Source organism: Pterocles gutturalis, unplaced genomic scaffold (assembly GCF_000699245.1).
Source record: "Pterocles gutturalis isolate BGI_N339 unplaced genomic scaffold, ASM69924v1 scaffold49819, whole genome shotgun sequence".
NCBI lineage: Eukaryota > Metazoa > Chordata > Aves > Pterocliformes > Pteroclidae > Pterocles > Pterocles gutturalis.
Genome location: NW_010130123.1, coordinates 27,125 through 37,551, shown reverse-complemented (window position 1 = coordinate 37,551; position 10,427 = coordinate 27,125). Strand labels below are relative to the sequence as shown.

At 39.2% G+C, this 10,427-nt stretch overlaps 1 protein-coding gene across 1 annotated transcript in view; it reads right to left on the bottom strand.

Moving 5' to 3' along the window:
• The window catches only part of USP54 (ubiquitin specific peptidase 54), a gene marked incomplete at its 3' end in the record, with an annotated part of 51,087 nt that overhangs the window by 16,769 nt on the left and 23,891 nt on the right, over positions 1-10,427 (bottom strand). The window contains 4 exon segments of the mRNA XM_010080096.1: positions 1,017-1,251; positions 2,753-3,133; positions 3,420-3,551; positions 7,037-7,207. Of these exon segments, the coding sequence (XP_010078398.1) occupies positions 1,017-1,251; positions 2,753-3,133; positions 3,420-3,551; positions 7,037-7,207 (919 nt within the window).

Below are 10,427 nucleotides of genomic sequence, written 5' to 3'. Positions count from 1 at the left end.
GAAAGTTAACATGAGGAAGGACAATAATTCTTATCTCCTCCATATGAGTGTCATAGAATCATAGAATGGTTTGGGTAGGAAGGGACCTCAGAGATCACTGAGTTCCAACCCCCCTGCCATGGGCAGGGACACCCTCCACTAGACCAGGTTGCTCAAAGCCTCATCCAGCCTGTCCTTGAACACCTCCAGGGATGGGGAATCCACAACTTCTCTGGGCAACCTGTTCCAGTGCCTCACCACCCTCACAGTAAAAAATTTCTTCCTAATATCTAATCTGAATCTACCCTCTTTCCGCTTAAAACCATTAACCCATGTCCTATCGCTACACTCCCTGATAAAGAGTGCCTCCCCATCTTTCCTGCAGGTATGCAATGCATATAAGAATTGTGGTCTGATAGCTGTTTTCAACAGATTCTTACAGATGAAAATCCACTATTCTGGCCACAAACAGTTTCAAGTTTGTGACTGCCTGAAGCTTTCTAATCCACAGAGAGAAATACATTGTGCTGCCTATTTATTTTTGCATATAAATATTACAAGTGTCTTTCAAGACTTTAATGAACCTCTCAAACTGAAAGTGTCAAAGATTTCTATACAAGAATATTGATTTCTGATTTTGTACAAGACTTCTATCAAGCAATGGTTTAACTGAAACAAAAAGGCCTATGAGTTGTTCAAAGGGCAAGCATGAAGTTTGATATTTTAGTTCAGCTTTTAAATCATAGACTAAGGGTACAACTATTTCAGATGCATCATTTTAGTCAACATTTCTCATTCAGCTGAACCCCATTTCTTTTCTTTCTTGCTAGCAGTAAAGCCATCAATATACTGACAACAAATGGAATCAAACTCACTCAGATTCCTATTTCCTTTCTGTTTCTCCCCTGCCCAAATAAACCTGCACTACAAGCTCAGAGCACTGTTTTGCATTTTAAAAAAACTCTTCTACACCATTATGTAACTACAAAAAAGAAAATACTTTCATCACTCCAAAAAATAAGTTTGTTGAAATCTACCTGTGGGTGCTTGAGCTTTCAGACAAGGGCATGTCCAGACTAACTGGGCTGTTGCTGTTGCGTTCACTGCTTTCATAGCCAGACTCCATCCGCTGTATTAGATGAGGATGTTGATCCACCACATGATGCTGGGTGCCCCGGCCTAGCACACCATGTTTGTATCGGACATTTGACTGGCTTGATCTTGTCTCTTGAACGGCGTGTTCCTTCACCTCATTCTCAATAAGCTCTTTACCTGTCAATACAAAAGAATATAGCTTGGTAAAAGATCCAAGCTTCAATACCAGCAAATCATCTATACATATTTTAGTTTCTCAATAATGCTTAAACCAGAAGCATTGCCTTTAATTTAAAACTAGCAATACTAAGCAGAAAAATACCCCAATACTTTTACAACATTCCCGGTAATATTAGGCAGTAATCTATTCAACAAATTTAAATTTTTAAACTCCTTCAGTATAATTTACTATATTGCCCCCCAAGGAACAATCAATTCTGGAAGGAAAATCCTTTCCTCCTCATAACTCCTTGTATTTGTCTAAGATCATTTTACAGTATATCCGACTGTATTTCCAGTTTATATTTGTTATTGTACTCTGTCATATCTACTTCAGACACTACACTTTTTACATTGTTTATTTTGCCATTTACGATTTGATGAGGTTTCTATAACAGTAGTTCATCAAGGACAGGAGACCTTTTCTTCTTAATTCTCCCTTACTGATTTCACTGTGTCTTGCCACTTGCCTAATTTGCTCCCCTTGCCTCCTTCCCTGTAGCTGTCTTTTCCCTTCATCTTCCCTATGTATCTTTCTTTATGCTTCCCAATTCTTTTCAACCTTTAGCTCCTTCTAGTTCATATCATCTGTCCCTCCCTCTCTCCAGGTCCACAAATTTTTGCAACAGCATCCTCACTAACCACAACTCTACTGCCAGTCACACAAACCTCTTCCTTCTCATCTACACACTGTCCTTCAAGCACTCTAAGATGGGAGCACAGCAGCTCCAGTAGCACTACAGCATAAAACACAGGAAATTGTAAACACCTGCTCTCCACATCCTTTACAGTTTCAGGAGCACCCCCCTCTTGATAGGGAGCAAAGTAACTTGTTACATTCATTTGCGGACTGGGGCAACAGAAGCAAGGGGCTGAGGCAGGGGCAACAAAAGATAGATGAAGTTGTTTCACAACAGATTTTACTACCTTCAAAAACAGAAAAGCTGAGGACAAAGTCTCTACATATAAGTTGTCTCTATGTACTAGCTGCATAGGTGCTACCATGTAAAATGGTCCCAGACAAATCATCCCTGTCTGCCAGGCTCTTATCCTCACAAGAAGAACTCAGCACTCATACACAAGGTACTTGCCGCACCATAGTCTGAGCCATCACACAGAAATCAGCATGACAAGCCAGAGAAAAAAACAGGCCAATAAAAAAGGCCATTCCAAGGGATGAACTTCCAGATACTTAGCAGTTTAGCCCTGTGTCCATTTGAGAAGCACAGACAGTTATTATTTCCTTACATGTGAAATTTAGCACACAGAAAGCAAAGAGAAGTATCATATATTCAAAATTAATACCCACACAGAAACTAGCCTTCAACGACATGACTCTCCACTGACCTAAATGCCACGTACAAAATTTCACTTTCCTTCTTTACTTAAACAAAACTGGATAGTGGAGGATTATAGATTTCACACATACTGAAATAAATCTTTCTTCTCAAACTCTTACCTGCCTCTTCAGAGTAGGGGCTAAGCTGAGTGTAGCCACAATGTTTTCTCTTGTCTTTACTGAAGATGCTGTCTATATTCAGAGATTCTCTTTTGGGTCTCCAGGTTGGCCGGTACCTGCTAGACGAACTGGATTTAGACTCACTGCTGGTACTCTCTATTTCCCAGTCTCGAGCATGTGCAGACAGGCTTTTTGAGGGTCGTGTTTCTGCCTGATCCACAATACTCCCTCCACGAGGGGAATTCTGGATGGTCTGAGAAATCTGTTGTGGTCTGCTGTGGATCATATTGCTCACTGTCTCTTTAAATTCCCTCAGCCTGCTGGTGCTGCTGGATGGTTTGGGGGCAGTTCTGGGGGCTTGTTTCTCTTTCAAGGTTTCTCCTGCAGTTTGTAAGAGACAGCAGAAGCCACAAAAATAACTTCAGATTAGCAGCCCTACTTGCAGCATCTTCATGCAGACTTTGAAAAGCAAAAAAAAAACCAAAACAAAAAACACCCAACTAAATAAAAAAACCCACAACCAACACCCCCAAACAACAACAAAAAAGCAAAGACAGGACAAAATACAGACAAATATGTAAGAAACGAGAGGGAAAACACATGTACACACTGATGATCCTAAAAACATGCAGAAAGAGATACTGACATTTGAAATAACATCTCTTGCCTTCACTATGGTATCCTGATGACTGAGCCTCGTCTCCTTTTCGCCGAGATCGGCTAGAACTCCTCTTGCGGTCTGCCTGTGAGCTCTTTTTGGAAACATGCCTCTGATTGCACTCACTGTCAGTCAGGTGCCCTGGAAGGACAGAAGAACACAGTAGAGATGGCAAGAGCCTTTGGACTGAGTGTGCTGCATGCTAAGAGCAGCAAAGCTTTCCTGCTCCTTAGGAGCTGCAGACGCTCCAATGCTAACTGGCGGGCTTGGGTAAGTTTTTGCATTCGAAAGTTTTTGGTTTCGTCTTGGGGAGAGGAGAGTGTTCTGTTTTTAAGGTCATCAAAGAGCAAGGGAGCCCCTCCAAGGACTCTGGTCAACGAGAGCTCATCCATACAGAGAGGAAAAAGTTGACTCTGCCTTGTCTTCTAATAGTCTAAAGACACAACTTTCTTGCTGTCCGAACACTTTTTGAGTTTTAATGGCCATGAACACATAGCTCCTGAGGACAGCTTGCTTGACATTACTCTGTTGAATGAATATTCAAACACATGAACGAGTTACTATGTAATAATAAATTACCACACATTATCAGCTGCTCTGCACTAACTATTCATCTGCACTCTCTTTGCCTGTAGCAAATACAAAATAATGAGTTAGCTCAGTCTACAGTGAAGAAGCCTCAGTTGGCTCTCAAGGGCTAAGCCAGCTAATTCACAACTGCCACAAGCTAAGAGCATATGCACAAACCATCAACATGGATCAGCTCACACATGACAGCCTTCCCTCACTACAGGCTCATGTGTCTGAGTGCTAATATTCTCTCTTGCACACAATTTATTCTCCATTTCCTAACATCAAATGTGCATTAAGAGTATTTGGCATCACAAGTTTTCTGTATTGCCTTTTCTTTTCTTAATTTTACGGTTCTCACACATTCACAGTCTTAAACCTGCAAGCACAAACACATGTACAACTTTACTCACGTGAGTAGTCCCAAGCAGAGATGCAGGATAAGAAGGGAATTTATGAATAAGCTACAAAGACTTTTCTCTAGCTTTTATATCACCAACTTTTGCCTTGCATAGGGTGACAGGAAAGCAAAATCCCTACTACCCAATGGTGGATTAACAGCCCCCAAACTACTTAGCTGGCTGTTCCGAGCCTTCCCCTTTCTCTAGAAAATAACATAAAATCAACAACATTTAAAGCAGATTTCACACATAAAATTGTGCCTCCAACAGTTGAAAAAATAATTAACTTCAAATATAATTGCTACAAAGATACTACAATAAATGAGCAGAAAGGAATCAAAACAACAGAAAGCAAGCTCCACAAGACTCACATTTGTAGCCATTTGCAAAGTGGAGAGTAATTTTGTAGCCAAATTCTTTAAAAACAAGGGGATTATATTATATAAAAGAAAAGAAATTAAGGAAGCAAAAGAGAAATGTTGGCAGTGAAGACAGAAGATGTGCAGCATTTAGGTGACTGAGCATGAGTCAGTGCTTTGGGAGAATCTTTTTTTTTTTCCCTTCGCAGCATGGACTGTAATGCATCTTTTAGGGACTTAAAAAACAGTATTATCTTATAACTTGAGGGGAAAGGAGGAGAGGAGAGAGGAAAAGAGAAGGAAATAAAACAGATTAAGAAAGAACTCCCCCTACTCCCTCCCACTGAAATCTCAGTTGCATGAACAGGGCAGCCAGAATACGCACATTTTTCTCAGCAGCACAGGTTGGTAGGAGCAAGAGAGGGCTTATGCAGCCACTCTTCATGACCCCATTCTGAAGTACCCAGGTGCCTGATAACGACCCAATGGTGGTCCTTCCCCAGAGGACGATGTGGGATAGGGTCCATAATTTTCTGGGCTGGAGTAGTAGGTAAATGGCCATTAAATGAAGAATCCTGCTCTTGCCCAGAACGATTCAGTTGACAGGTCAATGTGGATGGCTTCCTTATAGCCCCACGGATCAGTATTTGATGATCAAGCAGTTGCATAAGTTGGCAGACTGACTTTTTTGGAAAAGGTTTGGGTAGGTGAAAAAAAGGGGGAAATGCCCAGACATGTGGCTAGCTAAGGGGAAATACTGACTATAGTTAGGGCTGAATCAGGGAAGATGAGGACAACTGAATTTACGTGGTGAAATGGGCTAAGCTGAAGGGAATAACATAGGACAGAATCAGTAGGAGAAGAAAGAAAAAGAAAAGGAGAGTCACTAAAAATGACAGAACAAAAGGTTACATGCTGAACTTCATGCTTACATGTTTGCTACCATCCCCCTACCCTCCCTTTTTTGCTGACTTCTCCATGGCAAGTTTTGCAGGAAGAAACCTAATCCAACAAACTCTGTGACATTTGTGCAGACTATATAAATAATATTGTACTGGCATTTTCATTTTTATCTTCTTTGTACTCTGCAGATCAAAATAAATTTTGTTTCCTCATCACTCAAATTCTGCTCCAACCTTTCCTTCTTTCTCACACTCTACAGGACTATGACTGGAACCTACAGTGTTAACTATCTGCTAAAACATTAAAAATACTGGCAGGCTATCTAAAACCATGGTGTTACAGTTACTTGGACCTCTGAAGAAGAATGAAAGAGTATTGAAGTAAACCAACTTGAAACATTTTTTCCAGACTTTGATGTGAAAAATGTTTGTACCATAGATTGCTTCAAATTAACCAGATATGCATTTATTGTCACAACACAAGAGAGCAACTATTTTGCAACTAAAAGGACAAAGTAGTGTGATAACTATTGACACTCTAGTGCAACAAACAGCTGCTCATTCAACTGTTATGTCTTCTTAGAAAGTCTATTTAGGTCACAATAAAAGAACTTTTCAAACAGACTTAGTATATCATATTTCTGATACTTGAGAAGTCTGACCTTAACTCATGCAGTACTTTTTCAGAAGTGATGTTAGAAGTTGATGTATGCACTAACAGGCTTACTAGGGTCACTGGGAATGAATAACAGAGGAGATCTAAGCCTTTAGATGTCCAGTTAACCTCTTTTCAACTACAGAGTGTTCAGGCACACTGTTCAGCTGCCCAAAGGAACATATATACAGATTGTCTTCTCCTTGCAGATTCTCACTTAACTTCCTTCCATAGCACAGGCGGGAAATCTTATGTACTGCACCAGGCGGAAGCATACTACAAAACCCACTTACACAGAAAGACCTTAGTGCCCAAATATGGGAGATTCTGCTGACGCAAGCGCCTTTCTCAGACAGCTGCAACTCCTGAAATTAAGTAACTGCCCGTAGATGAATATATAGCACACACAGCCCTTACCAAATGATACGGTGGCACTGTACAGACTCCACCTTAACAGAGTTATATAACAAAGAGAGCAGGTGGGATTCTGGATAACAGAAAATATGACTGTAAATGTTGTCTGGCTAGATACAAGTCTAGAAAAGCCAACAAGACACTTAATTATGTTCATTTTTTGTGAATGCCAACAGTTTATTACGAACCAAAAACATTTAGGATACTTAACATTGTTCGCTATTCAGTTATAGGTTGTATATATAAAGAGGGATCTTTCACTGGAATCTACTGTGGTCATCATATTTAATGACAATGATCACACAGATATAAAGGTATCTGCTACCTGTGTCCCTGCTGCTTTGTGAAGCTGCATCATTCTCCACATTGTAGATGACCGTCCCCTGTGAGTCAGAGGAGAAGTGACTGACCACAGACTCATGGTGTGCCTTCTTGTAAGGATAGCTGTCTGTAGAGGAATCTGTCCTGGTATCACTGGAGATGGAAGGTTCTCTCCCTAGGGAAGGAACAATGTCAAGGAAGCAATGTCAAATTTCAATCTTTTTGGGCTATTACAAAAGTCAGGAGAGGCTAAAAAAAGAAAACAGGAATGGAACAGAGGAAACTACTCAGAAGTTAACAGAAAAATAGAATACCACACATAGAAACTCAGTTTCAAGGACACCAGAGCTTATGGGAAGGGTCCTCTCCCCATTCCTTCTGCAAACCTTTATTTCTTTCTCACTGATAACTCCAAATTTACCCAATCCTTTTATTATGCAAAATGAAACTATGTCGGTTGGACTGAAAGCACACATTAGTATCACATTGAAATTATTCTTCACTAAATTTCATCACTGTCAAGTGTAGCTAAAATATGAAATACACTACTTCAGGGGAAGTCAAAGTTAAAAAATTACTAAAGTATAAAATATTAGAAAGGGTAACAAGAACATCACAAGTTATAATAATTAACACATTTCATCTATTATTAATCAAAAGCTTATATAGTAAAACTGAAATTATATTATCTAAAGCAAAGTAACCTGCTCCTTCTCAAGAAGCTAGCATTGATTCATTGCACAAGTGGGATACTGAAAAGGATGAAGCATCATGATTCAGCTTCAGTACAGTAACTCCTAAACTCATTTAAAGAAGATAAAAAGACAACTTCCTCCCCCCCACTTCGAGTATATAGAAGTAAAAATCTGAATTGGCCATTTTATATATGCAATGTACACACTCCTGAACACAGGATATTCATTTCATACTTCTCAGTGGATTCATTAAAGAATAAAATAATTCCTATGTTTAATCACAAACACTCAGCCTAACGGCACTTCATGTTTTCAGTGAGAGCAAGTCCTGTAGTTAATGTCCTATTTCAGGATGCCTAATAACTTCTGAAGTCAGAAACCTCCCCCCATCTCCTTACTAGTTAAAAATCTTATTGGTCTAAAGAAATATAAAATACAGCTGTTAGAGGAGATGACAATCACAGAAACAAAGGTGAATGTAGGAACAAGAATCAGTGTCGTGCAACTGAGTACTAGACAACAATTTGCAAATGCAAGTCTTTATTCAGCAGAAAATCACAAACATTAAAGAGGAGATGTTTGCACTTAGTTTCACAACATTTTATACCAGCACCTTTGACAATCTTTCCTCCAGAATTTGTAGTATCAGATCTTGATGTGATTAGATGCATTTATCAGATTCCCTTGACAAAAGTTCAGGTACAATATCGTGAATAACAACTTAAGAATAAGCAATTTCCACTCATTTCTGATTTATGGGCTGTGGCTATCTGATAACACTGAGGAATCCAAAACATGGTGTAGTTTAACTTAGTGAGACACAAAAAGGCCATTCTGAAAAAGGTATATTAGGGTATAAAACTCTGGATATCAACAAGGCTAGAAAATAATTCACTTCTATTTGACAGGAAAACGTGTCGGGTATGACTTCTCCTGGCACTTCAGCCTACAGTATTCTCACAAATTCTCTCAAGAGCTTGGTATCGATGCTGAACACTGCAGACTACAGGAGTAAGCCCTGGGGACTCGCCAAGTGTTTTTGAAATGAAAGAGCAGGTTACTCACTATAGCCTTTTGAATTTTATCTGAAAGGAAACACCTTTTTATATATATGCTTTGGTATTCAGCTTCCTGAAGTAATTTTGGAACACAATAATATTAGATACTGCAGAGACAATGAGCAGAAGGGTTATCTATGTACTTCCTGGAGATCAACCAGCAGAACAGCAAGGCAAATTTACAGCATATATTGACCCTGAAGCTTGTAGAAGTGCTCACAACTGATACAGAGCACTGAAGGCTCTCCTACTGCTTCTCCAGACTTTCCATTTTTTTTGGAACAGGAAGATAGGTTTATAAGTTGCAAGGCATCTTGTCAAGTGAGAAGTGAAGGTCGACTAACTTGTGTTCTTATTTGCAGTTATTTTAAGAGGAGTTGGTAATTAATTTTATTACTGCAGACTGTCAAGACGTAAATAAGGAGACAGCAGATGTTCTCTACAGATTCGTTGACCAGGAAGCATAAAGTTAGCTATTGGCCAGGAAAACCATAAAATATTCTTGGAATTACACTTGTATAAATAGGCTAAAATTCTGTAAGAAAGGCTGTATTTCTGGTTTTAGTCTTGCCTTGCTGTTCTTGGCAACTTATAAACTCATCTCTAATTCAGGGTATCCTCTGCAAACATCCAAAAATAGAAACAATCTTCTTTTGCAAAGCCATTACAGTATAAACTTAGACCCAGTTTTTATTTTCACCCTATCTGGACTGCAGTTGCATATCTTCTTCAGAATTTATCTGTTCCTTTTTAAATAAGGCCTCAACCCCCAATGATGTGACTAAATGTCTGAAATTATCCGGAACTTCAGTAAACCAACAACCTGTTCATACTACTACTGATATACTAATCCGACCAAGTTCTAATTTCTAAAGGACCTCATTTGGACATACCTTTCTAATTCAGTGGACTACCATTAACACAAAGAATTCAGGAAGCAGCAATGTGTTGAAGGCCTCTGAGAAGTTATGTGCTACATATCTACAGCTGTAGGTTTTTTTAATGCAAAACAGACCATGAAAAATGAAGTAAACATGATCTACAGACATAAGCCTTTGCCAATCCCTTCCCGTTCAGTCTCCCACAAATCAGTTCATACCTCTTACACCGCTTTAAAAGACAAGCCAAACGCTGAAGATAAGCTGCACTGATTCTGTCTCTCTCCTTTTTTATTTTTAATAAAACAGCTTTCTTCCCCTTCCCCCCACATCCATTCACCATTCTAGCAAAGGACTAATTTATGATGTTTCCTTAGTGGTTTTTTTCCTTAACTTCCCTCCTGAGTTTAATTCTGCAGCTTCCTTTAATTTTTATGTGTTCGTGCATCAATGCTCTCACTCCCTTCCTGTTAAAACTGCTGATGGATTTATGAACTCAGTCACTTAAGTAATCATTTATTGTTCCTCCCTACATCCATGCCACAATAATGTCATAACAGGTCCTTCACTATTACAATTTTTTTTTTTTTTTTTTTTTTTTCACAATTAATGCCACAAGGGTTCTTTCCTTTTTTTTTTTTTTTTTTTTCTTTTTTCCCACTCCAATTTCTTTCTCCAAGCCTTTTTGGGAAAGATTACTACCCAAACAATCAACAGTCTTGGACTGAGAGAGAGGTTCAAAGGTGAAACACTGGAAGTCCTCT